Raw genomic sequence first — 20,223 nt, forward strand, 5'->3', positions numbered from 1 at the left:
TGGGAACATGAAAAATTTGTATATATATATATATATATATATATATATATATATATATATATACATATTCTCTTTTCCTACAGTTAAATCTGGTCAGGCATACACAAATAGATAACCAAAGCACAATGTGTTTGTTGTGTGGCATGATGAAGGTAAGTCAAGGGTGTCTGGAGTGTGTGAGAGCACAGGCAACACATAACCCTTGGAGCAGGAAGCTCTCCTGGAGACAGTGACACTTAAGCTGAGAGTCACTTAATGAGATAGGCAAAGGCAGGAGAATCAGCCAAGTGAAAGAAGCCACATAACAAGTTAGATATCTTGTGATTCCGCTTACAAGACATTCTATAAAAGGTAAAATTAGAGAGGCAGAAAACAAATTAGCAGTTGCAATGATCGCTGTAACTGAAGTGAGATGATTGATAAGGAAGTACGGACTGGGGTGCTTTAGGGGTGATACGGCTGATTTGCCCAAATTATGGTGATTGCATGACTGTCCACATTTGCCATAACAGTGAATTTTATTGTAAACAATTTAAACACTAATTATCAAGGTAGAGAAATCAGAAATGGATATTTTACACAGAGATGAAAACAAAAATAAAGATGTTATTATATTTATGTGAAGAAAGCCAAAGCTATTGCTGGAAGGAAAAGTATATGGTAAGAAGTGATCATGAGGCTATAAAGATAGGCAGGGACCTGCAAAAGAACCTGGATGAAAAAATTGTATGTACTGAACAACCATTAGAAAGGATACTAACCTGACCAGAGGGGGAGGTAGAAACTGAGGTCTCCTAATGGGAGGGTTGGGTTTATCTACAGGATTGAGAATTTGGAGAAAAACATGTATACCAGTTCCTTGAGTTGTTGCCTTGGTGGTAGTTAGTGTTATGTACACATAGTTTTGTGATTCCTGTTGCTGTTCTGAATTTTCTTTGCTCAAAGATGTCAAGTAGAACAAAAGTTGCCCTCTGATAAGAATTGACAGATATGGTCAAGGTCAATTGCAGTCACATTAAATCCCACTGGCCCAGAGAATAGGCAGCCAAGTAAAAACTGACCATCATTTACTGAGTACTTACTGTGTGCCAGCCACCATGAAACACTCTGGGAAGACCAAACCAGTCCCTTCCCTCAAGAAGTTCAGAGGCTGGCAAGAGACAAAAGCAAGTCCATGATCATTGCAGCAGAGTAGTGTAAGCAAGTAACAAATACACGCAGAAATACTGATGGCTGGAGGAGTCCTCAGTGCTTGTGTGGGGGGCTGACCTGGCAGCACCCAGAGAAGAAGCCACACGCAGGCTGGGTTTGATGAAGAGCAGCAGCTTTCCTGGCATCAGATTAGACAAAGAAGTGCCTTTTAGGCTGAGTCCTGGTGCAGAGGCAGGGAAGTGTGAAAGCACACTGCTTGTTTGGGAGCTGCGAGGAGCTCAAAATTGCTGGAGCATAAAGGGCATGGGATTTGCCAGTGAGAAATTAACCTGAAAGGGAAAGGATGACCAAATCCTGGAGGACATGGTGCAGCATTTTAAGGAACTTGGACTTGGTTCTGCAGCCTTGGGTTTCCACCCTGGGCATCATATTCACAGGACGGGAGATGGAAGTGGAGATACAATCAGTCAAGTACTAGTGGGTGCAAGAATGGTGATTATTGTCTGAGGCCTGAATCTTATAAAATGATTTTAAAGAAAAAAATCAAATGAAGCAGAGATGTATGATGAAGGAGGCTTATTGTTGATGGATTTGATAAGAATATTAAACGTTCATAAACTGCCTGATGGATGTGATGCGCTCTGCTGAATGCTTTCCCCAAATCAACTAATCTAGTTCTCATAATAAACCCATGGGGCAAGTTCTTTATTGTTCTCGTTCTACTGAATGATTGACTGAGGCTCAAAGAAGCAAAATAATCTACACAGAACCATTAGTAGCTGGGCATCTACGGTTGAAACCCAAACCACTGAGACTGGGCGATGGCTCTTAATCCCCGATCCATGGCACAGGATCAAGGACAAGATACCAGAGAGGTGTTGCTGCTCCTGTGGAACAGGTTGAAGGGCTTGACGTGAACGTGACTTGAGCAAATCATCTCGCTGACTCTATTTCCTAAAAGAATTGAAGTAAAGACTAAATTAAACAGTACATTTTCAGTGTCCCAATACAGCAGAAAGCTCCAAATGAGTACTCAGCATAATTCACCCTTAGTAATTCCCAGTCTACCCTTTCCTGCCTTCCTACCTACCCCAGGTTCATCAGTACCTACATCAGATCCTCTTTGGAAAAGCATGAAAAACTCTACCAGTGAAAACAACACTGCTATGGTTGCAATAAGAAAGTCTACCCGTTTCAGCCCTCAAATTTAGTCAAGTCGCTTGACCAGCTAGGTGACAGGCTCAACCTATGTATAAAAGGGGTTGAATTTGCACCTTTTGCAGTGTCTTTTAGGACCAAAATTCCATGACTCTATAATGATCTCTAGTTGCTTTGTCTTGATGCTTTGCAGTAGATTTTTATTACGTTGAAGTACAGGAAGAATCCATCTCAAATGTAAATGGTATACACTGTACTCATTTATTCACTGCATTATTAAAATGTGGAGATAACCTCAAAGTCTTCTATTAAAATTCCTTTTAGTTGGATTGAACTTTTCAGTGCTGTTGTGGTTCAAGCTGCTCAGTATAGGACATTCTGACCCTTAACCATGCCCTTGACAACACCGGTAACTCTATTATTTGATCTTCTTTTAAATAAAGTAGTTCTTATCTACTCCTTCCCCATCTAACTTAGGCCTTAAAAGGAAGAACATATTTGTTGTTATACTATTTTTATCACTGTATCTTAAAACTGTTTCTTAAATTGCTGTCAAAACCATAAGCAAACTGAATTTCCGGCAACGAACAAACACTATGGGAAGCCAATCAACAGATGAACAAGAATGAGACAACATTTTTTACCAGTGTAGAAAGGATTTCATGATATCTCCTTGCATGAAAAAGGCCTGTTTTGTGCCTGAATGCTATGGCAGATTTATAGAGAATAAAAAATAGTGCATGTGTTTGTAACTGTGCAGGTGAAGGCACAGCAGCATTCGAGGTGGGGGCAAGATCAGGCTCCCAAGCACTGTGTGCCTGATGAAAAGGGGCTTGCCAGTGAGCCTTAACTTGAACCTTAACCTCGATCACTGTTTCATGTTTACTAGGACACACATTACTTATGTGGTTAAGGTTGGATAAAATACTATAAAATCTGTCACAACTTTTAGCATAACTCCTTTTTAAAAAGTACAGTAACGATACCAGTGTTTTTAACAATCCTCTCTTTTCACCTTTTATTGATTTTCCTACTGACTAAAGTAATGTTTATTAATTATATAAAATGCAAACATCAAAAATGTACATGGGCAGGCCCTTGGCCTAGCATTAAGGAGTCAGTCTTGTTACCCACAGCCCACATCAGAGTACCTGGGTTTACCCCTGGTTATAGCTCCTGACTCAAGCTTCCTGTTAATGAGGACCTTGAGAGGCGGCAATGATGGTCCCAGTAATTCGGTTCCTGCCACCCACATGGAAGGCCGGGATTGCAGTCAGGTTCCTGCTTTTGGCCATCTGCTGGCTTGTTTCAGACATTGGAGGAATGAATCATGTCTCATTCTCTCTCTCTCTCTCACTGCCTCCCAATAAATAAATGTTCTAAATTTACACAAAAAGCACATTCCTACAACTCTAACAGGTCCCAATAATATAATCATCTTTGATAATTTCATAATTTTCATTTGCTATTGACATATGTGATTTCATAAATTTTCTGGATTTTTCTGAGACTTTGTATCAAAACATCAAGATGAGAGGGAAAGAATTATAATAAAACTAAATAAAATTTGCAAGAAGATGCTCAGCCAGATTTATTTTCCTTTTTAAATATCTTTTTCTAAAACAGCATGTTTTCCTTAGATGTTTTCAAAGAAATTTCTGGCTAAAAGAAGTTGCTTGGATTGCTATGAAGTCATCTGACAGCTCATAATATTTGGTCAGAAAAAGCTGTCTGCAAACTTACAGAGCTTGACAGATAAGAAGCCAGGCCTTTGTATATACACACATGCATGTATGCTTACTTACAAAGATAGATGCACACACACATTTATCTATACATATTTATATGTGAAATATGCAATACAATATGCATATTTTATGTAGAGACTGTATCTCTAAATACATGTCAGGTTCTACACAAACTATGAATAGGGTATAATTTATATATACTATTTATTGGCGGTTGCACAGAATTTGATAGAGGCAACCAGTTTCACCTTTTATTTACAGGAAAACATGCCCTGGGTTTGAACATCTTCACATCACTGTTCAGTGTCTGCCCAGAAGAGTAATAAACCGTTTTATTCAATCTCCTTCCAAAACACATTTTCGTCAGGAGATCTAGCATTCTGGACTCTGCCATAATTCCTGCAGTTCTGTGAGGAAAGAGCACAGAGCCCCACCGTCAGACAGACACGGCCTCTGACTTGCAGTGTGCCCTTCAGGCCTTGCACTGGCTTCTTCTCAACATCAAACAGCACATTCCCCACAAAGTGTTTGTGAAGACTCGAAGATCAGCATGACGTGAGACCAGTGAGAGGCATGTAACGCATAGCCTGGCACGGGGCACGCGCTCCCTAAGTACCAGTTCTTCTCCCTACTTAGACTATCCCAAAATGCTTTCATCAAATGGAACGATCACTGGTTAGGAGCTGGTGAGTTTCACATCTGGCCCAGATTGTGACTTTCAGCTGCTCATCTGTAGCAATGGAAGTTTCTCAAATCTCTTGTGTGGAAATCCTCGCATTGATAGAATAATTGCCCTGCCATGTTCAGGATTTCAGCATGAGGAACCAAATGACAAGACAAGGAGCAGTATGTTGAACGTTGAGAAAGCTCCTTCCTGGTGACTGCTGTCATTGCCATCACTAAATGAGAGGCTTGCTCTACTAGGTGTTATGGACAAGGTGCATTGCTCTGTACATGTCCCATATGGGAAGCTGAAACCCACGTATCAGTGGTTTCATGTCAGGGTGCTATTCAAGGTCAAAAAGCTGGCAAACTTAACTGGAATTCAGAGGTCTGATCCTTATACCAAAGCATTTCTGCTACACTTCTTTCCCTCATTCCTCCCTGCAGCCAACAGAAACAAATGACACACCTGAACTTAACAGCACCAGACCCCCACTATCCTGAGTCCTCACACCAGACTCAGCACACAAAGATCATTTGCAGATGACATCACCATTCCCTGCCTTCCAGCTTGAGTTGTGATCTGAGAAAAGGAATTTTTTTTTGTTTTTTTGTAGTTATTTTTATTGTACTTTTTTGTAGGGTACAGTATGATACTTCATCACATGGGTTTAAGGTGATCACATAGGATGGTTGGTATGTCAATTCCTTCAACAGTTTAAGCAATTTTTGATAAATACAAATAAAAAAACATGACTCTGGAATACAATGTGACACTCCAATACATGTGTGGACAAGTGATGTGTATTGATCAAATCAGGCAATGAACAGCTTCGTCTCCCCATTATTACCTCATGGGTCAGAGTATATGAGCTCCTCCCTTTCAGGCATCCATCAAATATATTATAATTTATTATTAACTATGATCCATCGATTGTCCTTTAGCTTAATTGTATTTTGGTAGCTATTATCCAATCTCTTTATCACCCCCCACACACATCCTTCCCAGTCTCTATTAACCACTTTTCCATATTCAGATTGACCTTATGTTGTCTTAATGTCCTCCAGTTACATCCACTTTCCTGCAAATGATATCATTATTATGGACGAATAATGTTCGATTATATATAAGAATTATATATAAGAATATATATATATTCTTTATCCATGCATCCACTGGTATGTTTCTAGGTTGATTCTGCATCTTACCTACTGTAACAATAGAGAACAGCCATAAACAAAACATGTATCCCTTTGATATGCTGACTTGATTTCCTTTGGATATATACCCAGAAGTGGGATAGTTGGGTCATATGGTAGTTCTATTTTACTTTGTCTTTTTTTCTCAAAGAGACCTTTTACTTAATGAGTATAAATTTCATAAGTACAGCTTTAGCAATATAGTGATTCTTCCCACTATACCTACCCTCCTGCCCTTACCTTACCTTACCTCCTCCCTCTCCATTCCCAGCCCCACCCTCCATTAAGATTCATTTTCAATTAACTTTATACAGAGAAGACCAACTCTATACTAAGTAAAGATTTTAACAATTTGTACACACACACACACACACAAAAAAAACCTGTTTGAGAACAAGTTCTACAGTGAATTCTCATAATACAACTTATTAGGGTCAGAGGTCCTCGTGGGAAGCAAGAGCACAGTGACTCCTGTTGTTAATTTAACAATTAACATTCTTATTTATGACATAGGTGATCACACGAGGCTCTTGACATGACCTGCCAAGGCTATGAAAGCCTTTTGGATCCAGTCTCTCCCAGTATCTAGACAAGGCCATAAGCAAAGTGGAAGTTCTCTCTTCTCTTCAGAGAAAAGTGCATCCTTCTTTGATGGCCACTTCTGTCCACTGGGGTCTAACTGCAGTGATCTTCATGTAGAACATTTTTTTTTGCCACAGTGTCTTGGCTATCCATGCTTGAAATGCTCTCATTGGCTTTTCAGCCAGGTCAGAATGCTTTAAGAGCTGATTCTGAGGTCAGAGTGCTACTTAGATCAATTGTCATTCTATGAGTCAGCTGTGTGGACTGCTTCCCATGTTGGAACATTATCTCCTTTTTAACTCTATCTATCATTACAATACACTTGATCTTATTTATATGATCCCTTCAACACTTAATTCTGTCTACATGATGACTTTAACACTTAAGATGGCACTTTTACCACACAGCTTAATAGGATTTGGGGTCCCTTAGCAAGTTTTTAAACTATATCCTTAGAAGTTAGTTCATAAGAATGAATGCAGAACTATACAGCTTTACAGTTACAAACTTCCTCCTCCCTCTCTTATGCCCTCTCTTATTTTTCACTAAGATCTATTTTCTTTTTTTGTTTTTTTAACTTTTATTTAATAAATATAAATTTCCAAAGTACAGTTTATGGATTACAATGCCTTCCTCCCCCCAAAACTTCCCTCCCACCCGTAACCCTCCCATCTCCCACTCCCTCTCCCATTCCATTCACATCGATTCATTTTCAATTCTCTTTATATACAGAAGATCAATTTAGCATATATTAAGTAAAGATTTCAACAGTTTGCACCCACACTGAAGCACAAAGTGTAAAATACTGTTTGAGTACTAGTTATGGCATTTATTCACATTGTACAACACATTAAGGACAGAGATCCTACATGAGGAGTAAGTGCACAGTGACTCCTGTTGTTGACTTAACAAAATGACACTCTTGTTTTAAAAATAAGATCTATTTTCAACTGACTTTCTACACATGTGATTAACTCTGTGTTAAGTAAAGAGTTCAACAAATAGTAATAAGAAGAAAAAAAACTATTCCTTGACAGTCAAGACAAGGGCTGTTCTAGTCATTTCTTCTCAAAGTGTCAATTTCACTTCTACAGATTTCCTTTTAGATGCTCTATTAGTTATCACAGATCAAGGAGAAGATATTGTGTTTGTCCCTTTGGAACAGACTTATTTCACTAAGTATGATGTTTTCCAGATTCACCCATTTTGTTGCAAATGATCAGATTTCATTTTTTTACCACCGTGTAGTATTCCACAGAGTATATATCTCATAATTTCTTTATCCAGTTTTCAGATGACAGGCATTCAGGTTGATTCCATGTCTTAGCTATTGTGAATTGAGCTGAAATAAACATGGGGATGCAGATAACACTTCACTTTGTTGATTCCATTTCCCTTGAGTAAATTCCCAGGAGTGGGATGGCTGAGTCATATGCTTGGGCTATATTCAGATTTCTGAGGTATTTCTAAACTGCCTTCCATAGTGGCTTTACCAGTTTACATTCCCACCAACAATGGATTAGGGTACGTTTATCCCCACATCCTCACCAGTATTTATTGCTTGTTGAGTCCTGTATGAAGACTCTTTGTGGTTTTGAATTGCATTTCCCTGATGGCTAGTGATCCTGAACTTTTTTTCATGTGTCTGTTGGCCATTAGGATTTCCTCTGTTTTGAAAAATGTCTATTTAAGTCCTTGGCCCATTTCCTTTTTTTTTTTTTGGACAGGCAGAGTGGACAGTGAGAGAGAGGGACAGAGGGAAAGGTCTTCCTTTGCCGTTGGTTCACCCTCCAATGGCCACTACGGCTGGCATGCTGCAGCCGATACACTGCACTGATCTGAAGCCAGGAGCCAGGTGCTTCTCCTGGTCTCCCATGCGAGTGCAGGGCCCAAGAACTTGGGCCATCCTCCACTGCACTCCCGGGCCACAGCAGAGAACTGGACTGGAAGAGGAGCAACTGGGACAGAATCCAGTGCCCCGACCGGGACTAGAACCTGGTGTGCCAGTGCCGCAGGCAGAGGATTAGCCTACTGAGCTGTGGCGACAACCGGCCCATTTCTTAACTGGACTGTTTGTTTTGTTGATGTGGAATTTCTTGATCTCTTTTTATATTCTACTTCTTAATCCTTTATCAGTGGCATAATTTGCAAATAATTTCTCCCATTCTGTCAGTTTCCTATTCACTTTCCTGAGTGTTTCTTTGCAGTACAGAAACTTCTCAATTTGATGTAATCCAATTTGTTAATTTTGGCTTGATTACCTGTGTCTCTGGGGTCTTTTCCTAGAACTCTTTGCCTGTGCCAATGTCTTGCAGGGTTTCCCCAATGTTCTCTAATAATATGAGGGTATCAGGTTATAGATTTAGGTCTTTAATCCATTTTGAATGTATTTTTGTGTAAGCTAGAGGTCTTGCTTCACACTTCTGCATGTGGAAATTAATTTTTCCCAGCACCATTTGTTGAAGAGAGACTGTCCTTTATCCAGGGATTTGTTTTAGCTCCTTGGTCAAATGTCAGTTGGTTGTAGATGCGTGGATTGATCTGGCATTTCTATTCTGTTCCATTGGTCTATCCGTTTTTATACAGGTACCAGCCTGCTTGATTATAACTGCCCTGTTATATGTTTTAAAATCTGGTATTGTGATGCCTCTGGCTTCGTTTTTGTTGTGTAAGATTGCTTTAGCTATTCGAGGTCTCCTGTGTTTCCATATGAATTTCATCATCATTTTTTCTATATCTGAGAAGGATGACTGGTATTTTGATTGGTATTGCATTGAATCTGTAAATTGCTTTTGGAAGAAGAGACATTTTTGTGATATTGATTCTTCCAATCCATGAACATGGAAGATTTTTTTCGTATTTTTGGATCTTCTTCTATTTCTTTCTTTAATGTTTTGTAATTTGCATTGTATAGATCTTTGACATCCATGGTTAAATTTATTCCAAGGTATTCGATTTTCTTGTAGCTATCGTGAATGGGATTGATCTGAGAAGTTCTTTCTCGGCTGTGCCGTTGTCTGTGTATACAAAGGCTGTTGATTTTTGTGTACTGATTTTATATCCTGCTACTTTACCAAACTCTTCTATGAGTTCCAACAGTCTCTTGGTGGAGTTTTTTTGATCCCTTATATATAGAATCATGTCATCTGCAAATAGGGATAGTTTTACTTCCTCTTTCCAAATCTGAATCTCTTTGATTTAAATTTCTGCCTAATGGCTCTGGCTAAATCTTCCAGGACTATATTGAATAGGAATGGTGAGAGTAGGCATCTTTGGTTCTGATTCTCAGTGAGAATGCTTCCAACTTTCCCCCATTCAATAGTATGCTGGCTGTGGATTTTGTCATAAATTGACTTGACTGTGTTGAGGAATGTTCTTTTTATACCCAGTTTGCTTATTTTTCATCATGAAAGGGTGTTGTATAAGATTGCTTTAGAGAAGGTTGGTCACTTCTGTTGCTGTGACTTGCCCTTTTCCTCACAGTTGCAGGACGCCCCCATGTTAGTCTCTGGTGTTCAGGGTTATATTGCCCTGTTTAAGGAACTGCACCTCTAATCTTTGGAGATTTTCTTGTGGTGAGGTTTACCTTTGTTCTGAGCTGCTATGGGTCTGCACAGAGCCCTACTTACTGGAGCTTGGTTCACTTCTCAATGGTGGAGGGAGCCAGCTCAAATTTTCAATATTCAGGACTTTTCCTTGTTGTACAGCTTGTGTGGTAGGGAAGAAATTCTTCTGAAATGTTGTCTTCATACTTGGGTGGGAGGTGTGGTAAGGTGACCTCCACTATTGATGGGCATTTGTACAGAAGGCAAAGGTGGCAGTCCCCTGCTTACATTGGAAAATGTAAACAAGCGGCTCTGAACCCACTTGGAAGACCTGGAAGAAGGTCCTGGATCTTGGCTTCAGACCGGTGCATCTCCAGCCACTGCAGCCATCTGGGGAGTGAATCAACGGATGGAAGGCCTTTCTCTCTCTCTGCCTCTGCCTCTCTGTAACTCTGCCTTTCAAATAAATAAATAAATCTTAAAAAAAAAAAGGAAGAAAGGAAAGGAAGGGAAGGGAAGGGAAGGGAAAGAAAGGAAACCAACAAACTGGCTCCTCCAGCCAGGTGCAGGTGGGGGTGGGGGCAGTGGGCACGGGGCATTCATTCCTCTGTACTCTCTCTCTTTATCTGCATGGAACTTCAAAAGCGATTCACCAAGCTTTCCCTCCCGCTGCTATCTGCAGCTCTGGGACCCGGGATTCCCCATCTCACCTGGTGTGCTAGGCGCTGGCACTGGTGCTGACCTGCCCATCCAGTCCTCCGCTGTTTCCTTTTCTCATTTGCTCTTTCATCCTTGATTTGCCCAGTCTTTGTTGCTCTCCTGGGCTTCCCACTGTGAATTTCCTGGCTCAACCTCCAGAGTGTATCTTCTCTTCTTTTAACTACCTATTTCGCCCCACATGACTCTGATTGTCCTGTTGCTATACTTCCATCCTGGGACCCCTTTTCAAGAATAAGGATTTAGAATACAGTTTCTCAAATTCCTTGTAGACAAAAACTAGAAAATTTTAACTTACGGGCATGAGATGAATGAAAAAGAAAACATAGGAGCAATATACTACATTTTTATGGTGTTGAATTTATTTAGGTAAAGAAAGTTCATTTATTTTAAGACTATGTCCTTCTACATTTTGGTGTTAAAAATGCCCTTGCTTTTGTAAATTGATAAGGGTAGCAAATACTATTTTGTTGTTTTAGATTTAGATTAATTATTGTCTTGGATTTAAATTAATTGTCTTGGATTTGGTGGTTGTTTTGGATTTAGATTAATTATTCATACTTCCTTCACAAGTGTTTTTAATTGTCTTACAATAGGCCCCCAGTTCCTCTGATGTTTTTAAAAGAGTTCCATGAACTCCAAAAATCTGGGCTCTGCCAGCACCAGTGGGCAAAGTTATTCTCTAAGTTCCATTCTGATCCTACTACTCTGGAGGTCTTAGCCAAAACAGCTGAAGGCTGTGCGCTTCTTTTATTCTTATTGTCAGTTCACTTGCAAATTAGTTGCAATGAAAGAGCCAACAGACAAGAACTCCAGACTCCTAAAAATAATCCTGCAATGGCTTTTGTGTTCTCTCACAGTTGTAAAGATTGCATCTGTGCCCATTTGGGAATGTTAGTAAGGCCCTGGAAATCTGATTCAGACAAAGAAACACCTGAGACAGTTATAATTCTCCCTATCCCACTTAATATTTATTTTATGTTAGGAAAATTATTGTATCCACTTTTATCCAAACACAGTATTTTACAATTTGGCACTACAGGGATGGCAACTGCACTTTCCTCTCAATGGGATCTTTTCTATCAACAATTTGCCATCTCCTCCCTTGGGACTGTGCTTTCCCCAGGAGAAACCCCTTCCACCCTGCTCCACCATCAAGCCATAGTTCCCTAGGATATCACATATAGAAGGCATCTCAGAAGTCATCCAGTGGCAACTAACCATCCAAGCAAACTCACCTACATGAGATCAGAGATAGGTATGTGATAGAGCAAGAATTCCACTTCGGCATCACCAAGGGAAGCAACATTAATTTAGCACCCCAACTGCCAGACCTTCCTCATGAAGCCATCACATGCATGACCTGATTTATTCCTCAGAGTCACAGAATGAGGCAGGTCCTATTATTATCCTATTTGACAGATGAAGTAACTGACACTAAGAGGTTGAGTAATTTGCTGAAAGGCACAACACAAAGATAGGTGGGGGTAATTGAAGAAATTTATTTCTGTAGGGTGATTCCTAAGTAAGTGCTGTTAGCCCCATGCTATACAACTTCGTATTCTCTTTCCTCTAAAACCTTAAACATCTAGCCATTTCCCATACCATATCAAAGGATGCCCCATTTCCTTGATACTTGTTGCTCTTTGAGATTTTCTAAGAATCATCTGAGGTGTCTTCAAGCAGTTCATGGAAAATTCATGCTAGGAAAAAGACCAAGCAGAGATTTCAAAAAATTTTGCAACAAAATAAACATTTTCTTTTTTTTTATTTTTTTTTATTTTTATTTTTTGACAGGCAGAGTGGACAGTGAGAGAGAGAGAGAGAGAGAAAAAGGTCTTGCTTTTGCCGTTGGTTCACCCTCCAATGGCCGCCGCGGTAGCGCGCTGCGGCCGGCGCACCGCGCTGATCTGATGGCAGGAGCCAGGTGTTTATCCTGGTCTCCCATGGGGTGCAGGGCCCAAGGGCTTGGGCCATCCTCCACTGCACTCCCTGGCCACAGCAGAGAGCTGGCCTGGAAGAGGGGCAACCGGGACAGGATCGGTGCCCCGACCGGGACTAGAACAAAATAAACATTTTAGTTCCATTTTTCCGTGAACTGTTTGAAGTTTCCTTATATACTTATGATTGGGAATCTATCAAACTAACATTTGTGTCCTGATTCTTACCTATGAAATGAAGAAATCAATTACATATACCTCACACAGCTGTTGTTAAGATTAGTTCTGTTTAACATATAGCACAAAGGAGGTAATATTATTAATCATCTTCTTAAATGAATTATTTATTTATTTTAAAGAGAGTTACAGAGAGAGGGAGAGGGAGGGAGAGATTTTCCATCCACTGATTCACTCACCAAATGACCTCAACTGCCAAGGTTGAGCCAGGAGGCTGGAACTTTAACTGCATCTCTCACATGGGTAGTCGGGGCCCAAATACTGGGACCATACTTCACTGCTTTTCCCAGGTCATTATCAGGGGACTGAACTGGAGGGGGAGCAGCCAGACCACAAACCAGTGCCCATGTGGACACCGGCTTCACAGGCAGCAGCTTTACCTGCTATACCACAATATGGGCCCCATTATTAATCACTGTTGTATCAGGAACCATGTTTATCTTATTGCGGATGCCCAGTTGATGGTTTTTTTTTTTTCAATAAACAAGCAAATTAATTTTTATAACGCATAAAATGTATAAGATACAGTAGCATCTCTTAGAGTGCCAATATCCTAGTTGGGAAGGAACCTAAAACAGACTTGAAGTAATAGGAATTGCCAAATGATTTATAGTTTGAACTACTTATTACAGAACAAAAGACTGCTAAAAGCTGTTCATTCCTAGAAGAGTTCTAAGAAAAACATCTCCAGGTATCAGATTCATAGGGAAAAACTTGGAACATTCTTTTCTAGGAGTATTCAAGTGATGGGTGTGCAGGTCATGTAGCTAATCAATGGCAGAGTTTGGATATAGTCATGTGTCTGTTCAGCTCAAAATTCATTTTTTCCATTATTCTTCCCTATTTCTGAGCCATCCAAACCCCAATTTAAGATGCACCCCTTATTTCCTGAGAAGATGATACAAGTACATATCATAGGAGATGTTCCTGATCCCAAGGTGCATACTACCTGACCCTGCTTGCTTCTTTCTAAAGCCTCTCTGAGGAATTGGATCAGGACTGGTGCTGTGAAGTAGAGGGTAAAGCCATCGCCTGCAGTGCCAGCATCCCATTTGGGCTCTGGTTTAAGACCTGGCTGCTCTACTTCTGATCCAGCTCTATGCAATGGCCTGGGAAAGCAGTAGAAGATGGCCCAAGTCCTTGGGCCTCTGCACCCTTGTGGGAGGGCCAGAAGAAGCTCCTGGCTTCAGATTGGCACAGCTCCTGCCCTTGTGGACATTTGGGGAATGAACCAGCAGATGGAAGACATCTCTCTCTTCCTCTTGCTCTTGTTCTGCCTCTCTGTAACTCTGCCTTTCAAATAAATAAATAATTTTTTTTAAAAAAAGAATTTGCCCTACTTTTGACACAGTCCTGTCATCCCCATTCTGTTTATTCTAGGAGCATCACTGCCTTCGTATTAAAATCCTGGGAGACTGCTACTACTGTGTTTCCGGACTTCCTGAGCCCCGCCAGGACCATGCCCACTGCTGTGTTGAAATGGGCCTCAGCATGATCAAAACCATCAGGTAATTTGTAATTTCTTCAATGTGATCTGGGCCTTCAATATGCATGATGACTAAAACTCACTGCCTCATCTACCCTTTGTAGTAAATCAAATGCATCATGAGAGGTAGATCCCCTTAACATTTTTCACAAAAGCTATATGCCCATTAGTTCTCCCATAGAAACCAATGAGCCTATTAGTTTCATCTCTAATTCTAACTCACTTTATGCCATGAGTTTGTATAATAAATGTCCTCGTGGGGTTACAACAAAGAACAAGATGAACATTGTCCTTTCCTTCAGGGGGTTACAGTGTAGAAGCAGAGATGAATGCATAGACAATTCCAATGTTGTGCAATAGGTTTTGTGACAAATCGAACCTAGGTTCTTTGGGAGGAATGGGTGAAGAATAGATAATTCAGCCAAGGATGTTGGTGAAGCTTTTATGGAGTAGAGATGTCTAAGTTGTTTTCCTAAAAGGTGATTAGACATCAGCTGTGTTCTAGAGGTAGAGTGGGCAGATTTGAGAAGAGAGTGGATGAATGAAAATATCAGGATGTGATACAATGGTAGCTTACGAAACCCGGGCTGGAAACAGTGATACAGATGGACTACGGGTTGGAGTATCCAGGACCTACAGGGCTTTACCAGTCATGTTAAGGAGTCACACATTACAATAAGGCAAACTGAAAATCATTAAAGGGCTTACACCAGGATTCGCTTCACGGGTATATGGCAAGTACTTTGGGGTTAGTTTGCATATATGGTGAATAGCAGCTTAATCAAAATGAGAAAATTTATCAAGACTAAGAACTCTGGGACCCAGACTGTGTGTGGCTTTCAGATAGAAGCTCAGTGCTGTCTTACTCCTTTTGAAATTTCAAAATAGTGACAGAGATCTAAATGTCATCTTCATACAACCACAACAAAGGCATTAACAAGAAGATACAAGAACAAAAATGTCTTCATTTTGAAATATATACCCACAAACACACATACACACAAGTACTTAAAATTTTTATGGAAAAACTGTATCGATATCTTGATGTAAAACAATTTAGAAATCCATGTTTAGTTTTTTCACAATACACACTTCTCATGAACTTTTTGAAGACTTGTCAGTGTGTGTGTGTGTGTGTGCGCGCAGAGAGAGACAGAAAGATCTTCCACTCTGGTTACTCACCAAATGCCAACAACAATTGGGACCAAGCCAAGCTAAAGCTAGGAGCCCTGAACTCTGGGTATATCTCCCACAAGAGTGTCAGGGACTCAAGTAGCTGAGCCATTACATATTGTCATCCAGTGAGCATGTTAGCAGGAAACTGGATTGAAAGCATAGTCAGGACTTGAACCAAGTGAACCTATGTAAGCTACAGAAATCAGAAATGGCAGCTCATCTACTGTGCCACATTCCTACCTTGGAATAATACTTTGATGAGCTGTTGGTAATAGGGATATAACATGCAATTAATGAAATATAAACACTCAAAAGCCATGTCAAGCTAAGTTCTCTTTGTGAACTGCAGGGTCTTTTGCTGGACTCTGCACCCAAATGCATAGAGTATTCAGTTGGTTGAAAACAATGGTTACAATAAAGAAGCAACAAGAGTTCATCAGACCGGGCTTAGGTGCATAGGAAGGTGGGGAATCAGGAGGAACCAAGGGCCACGGTTCTCACTGTCTTACGGTCAAAACCTGGGACCCCTTCTTTGTCTTGGCAGGATCATATTTTAATATTTTCATTCAAATGAGAAAGAATTTGGTGTTAAGAAGACAAAAACACTCATTATGGCATACCTAGTATAATTCTAAGTATTATCTATCTAAGTTTTTCAGCCCTGTTCTGGGCCACTGCACTAGTCCTGAGTTGCCCAGATTGGTAATAGCGGATCCAGAATAATTCTATCTGCATCCACACTTCTGTACAAACTGCTAGATTACTGTCCTAGTGTTGGGCAGAGACCTTTCCTTCAACAGAAATAATGTGACTATAGAGAAAGCAGCCTACCTTTACAAAATGACATATATGTTAAAAAAATATATACAGTGTTAAATCTGTGCATCCCATATTTCTTCATGTGGAGGAAAATCTTTGAATAGCAATTCCACAGTTCGCATGCCCCATTCAAGGGATACCTCTGAAAATCTCCGACTAAGCCAAGAAGAGAATTCAGGTGTTAAGCAGGTGAGATGAACTTATGGTATTTTTCTATAAGACACATGATTAAGACTATGCCTTCACCACCTCTGTGACCATGTAGGATGATGAATAAAGAGATTAAAAATGTCCACTCTACGATTTTCCTGTCTTCTGTAAAGTTGGAAGAATTCTCTCCTTTAAATACTATGGAGAGAGGATCCCAAAGATTCCAACCACAAGTTTCCTTTTGGCCAGCCATTGGTAAACGGAAAAGGTGGTAGATGTTTTACATTGCTAATCTGGACACATGGGTATTTTCCCATGAAAACTAAAATGAACTGTAATAATGTGTTAACTGGTTTTGAGGAAGGTAATGGGACTGACATCCAGAAGCCTGGATATCCTTATAGTTAATTAGGAACCCGAACCTTATTCTACCAATCAATAGGTCAAGTCAATAAATGCATGTTGAGCTCTACCACGTGCAAACACTGTACTATGCCCTGAAAATAGAGAGATGATCCTATCACTCAGGGTTCCTTGCTCATGAGTTAAGGAGATAACTTGTTTTTTTGCCCACAAAATGCAGAAATCAGGTCAGGTGGCCCTGAAGTCTCTGAGAGTTGTGAAAATTGGGTTGATAACACGTAAAAAATAAGCTGCTAAACTTTCCACAGACTTTCCAAAGAAATTTGTATAGTCACTGCAAGCATAAGAATTGCTACAGAGATGGTATTGCAAAATAAATGAACATCTACTATGAAAATGCTTTAAGAAACCTACGGCAATATGATTTATATTCCTGGAGAGAACCTGGTCCTCCTGACCATTGTATCCAATCAAAGTCTTTCTTCTTGTGTGTTGGAATTGGGTAGTAAGAAGTGAAATTTAGAATATTGAAATGACTCCAGGGCTTTCTTATTTAAATTTCTTAAGGAATTTATGAATACCTAAGATTCTCAGCAAAACAGATCACAGCAAATGAATGATAATTACTACAGCACAATTTCAAGAATTATTATGTTGATGTGATATTAATACAAAGAATAGATTCAATGACGTATCCTCCTTAAGTAACTATTGAAAAGATAATCTAAATGAATTATAACTTACACAAAATGTGTATTTGTTTAGTCCCAAAGGCACTTATTCCAACTAGAAAACATGATAGAAGCTGTAAAGTCTGGAAATATACACACCATATTTCATAGTTCATAATATATTGGCAATAAATCATTTATTGACTTTCACCCACAGAATCTATAACTAACCTATTTATCAGATGTCATAAAGGGACCATTGTTTGAAGTATTCTCCAAAACTTGTCAGAGTATTTCCCTTCCTTCTTTCTGAAACTCCATCAAACAGAATCACAACAGGACTACCCAGAGTGCAGAAAGACAATGAGAGACTGATGGTGAGATGGCTTTTAGAGCTTCAGTCACTAGGCCCCAGAAACACCTATAACTTCCTTGCCTGGGTAAGAGTTATCATTTTTAATAAATGATAAGCAGACACTAAAAATGACCCTGGTCCTTCACTACTGACATTCCAAATGTGTAACAAAAGTACTGTATGAATCACAGACACGTGAGGACAGAGTGTCAAAGTTAGGAAAGGCCAAGGTTGGCTGCTGTTAGAGTACCAGCACGTTTCAAAGTGAGCAAGGAGAAGAACAAGATGATGAAGCAGGACATCATCCTATACACACAGAGAAATATCAATGTAAGCGACTATCCACACAGAAAAATAACTTCATTAAGCTGAAGAAACCAAAAAAGAAATCACAGTGTCTAGTTATAGCACAAAAACAAGAAAAAAGGATAGTAGTTATACAACATACACATCATTCTTCTACCAACTGCTGGGTAGCACAGTAGAGAAGGATATTGTATCCTTGGGATAGAGAGAGAAGTAAGCTGACAACTTTACCTTGGACTCCAACACTAAGCTTGCCACAGAAAATCCAAGAAGATTCCCAGTCAAATGTTTCAGGATGATACTATGGACTTAGCCTTAGACCTGCCCTGATGCAAGGAAGAACCACAAAGCCTCAGCTGTCAGGGCTGTGATGAGTTCAGTCCCTGGTATGCTCCACCTCTGACGTCATATTTTCAGGCTTTCTCTGGACAGTGCTCAGCAGCATGAAGGCTTCAGTGGCCCCAGGATTCTGGGTTTTCAAAGCAAAACCAATCTTTGAAGATTGGAATAAGTACCTACTTTTTCAAACTCATGTATATCAATGTATGACCACAAGGACTACAGACGACTAAGAAACCACATAGTCTCCAAATGAACAAAATAAGGTTCCAATGACTAACCCTAAACAAATAGAGACCTGGTAACTGCCTGACACAAAATTCAGAATAGCTGTATTAAGAAAGTCCAGCAAACTTGAAGAAAATATACAGGAACAATTCAATGAACGAAGGCAAATGATAAGTTATTGAAATTAAAATCTTAATAGAGAGAATGAGATAAAATTAAAATAAGTGAAACAGAAGTCCTGAAGCTGAAAAATACAATGAATGAAAATATACAATGGACAGCATGAACAGCAAAATTGGTCAGGCAAAAGAAATAATCTGCGAACTATAAAATAGATTTTGTGAAAATATAATGTAAGAGGAGAAAAATGGAATGAAAAGGAATGAAGAAAGCTTATAGGATTTATGAGAGAAATTTAAACATATATGCATATATGAAGTATAATGTATCAAAAATAGAAAAAGGAAATAGAGGTAGAAAGCATTACAAATATTAAGAATGAGGAAACTATCCAGGCACAGGAATGCCAAAAGTCTATTATAAGATTCAATACAAATGAGTATACCTCAAGACATATCATAATCAAGCTGTCAAAAATCTAAGAAAGTGAGAAGATACCAGAGGTAGAGAGAGAAAGTAAGCAAAAAGCATATAGAGAGTTCAAATAAGGCTAGCAACAGACTTCAGTATAAACCTTACAGGCCAAGAAAGAGTGGAAGGACAAATTCAAAGAGCTGGATTTTAAAAATCAACAGTCAATAATTCTTTTTTATTTTTTAAAAATGCTTTATCTTTTTTGTTTTTTGTTAAAGGTTTATTTTTATTTATTTGAAAGACAGAGTTACAGAGAGAGGTAGAGACAGAGAGAGGTCTTCCATTCACTGGTTCACTCCTCAGATGGCTGCAACGGTCGGAGCTGTGTCAATCCAAAATCAAGAGCCAGGAGCCTCCTCTGGGTCTCCCACATTGGGGCAGGGGCCCAAGCACTTGGGCCATCTTCTACTGCTTTCCCAGGCCATAGCAGAGAGCTGGATCAAAAGAGGAGCAGCCGGGACTAGAACCAGCACCCATATGAGATGCCGGCACTTCAGGCCAGGGCTTTAACCCACTGTGCCACAAGCGCCAGCCCCTACTTTCATGTTTTAAAACATCTTCAGTCTTTCCAGTTGAACCTGGTTTCTGACTCTAAAGTATCCACACCAATCTCTGGATTCTGTAGAACTAATGAAGTTATCCCATATCATAGCATCCAGTAAGTGAGAGAAATGATATTAGAATGCAACGAGGTCTGCTTCCCAAATCCACGCTCCTGACTTCCAAGTTGGTGGTTCTTACTGCAACCTTCAAACTCAGCAACAGCTCCTCAGATTCTTCTCAGGCTTCAAATC

At 39.8% G+C, this 20,223-nt stretch overlaps 1 protein-coding gene across 1 annotated transcript in view; it reads left to right on the forward strand.

Annotated features, from left to right (window-relative positions):
* ADCY8 (adenylate cyclase 8) overlaps positions 1–20,223 on the forward strand; it is a 252,622-nt gene that overhangs the window by 106,858 nt on the left and 125,541 nt on the right. The window contains exon 5 of the mRNA XM_062189454.1: positions 14,323–14,450. Within this exon, the coding sequence (XP_062045438.1) occupies positions 14,323–14,450 (128 nt within the window). The remainder of the gene's footprint in view (positions 1–14,322; positions 14,451–20,223) is intronic.

Source organism: Lepus europaeus, chromosome 4 (assembly GCF_033115175.1).
Source record: "Lepus europaeus isolate LE1 chromosome 4, mLepTim1.pri, whole genome shotgun sequence".
Classification (NCBI taxonomy): Eukaryota; Metazoa; Chordata; class Mammalia; order Lagomorpha; family Leporidae; genus Lepus; species Lepus europaeus.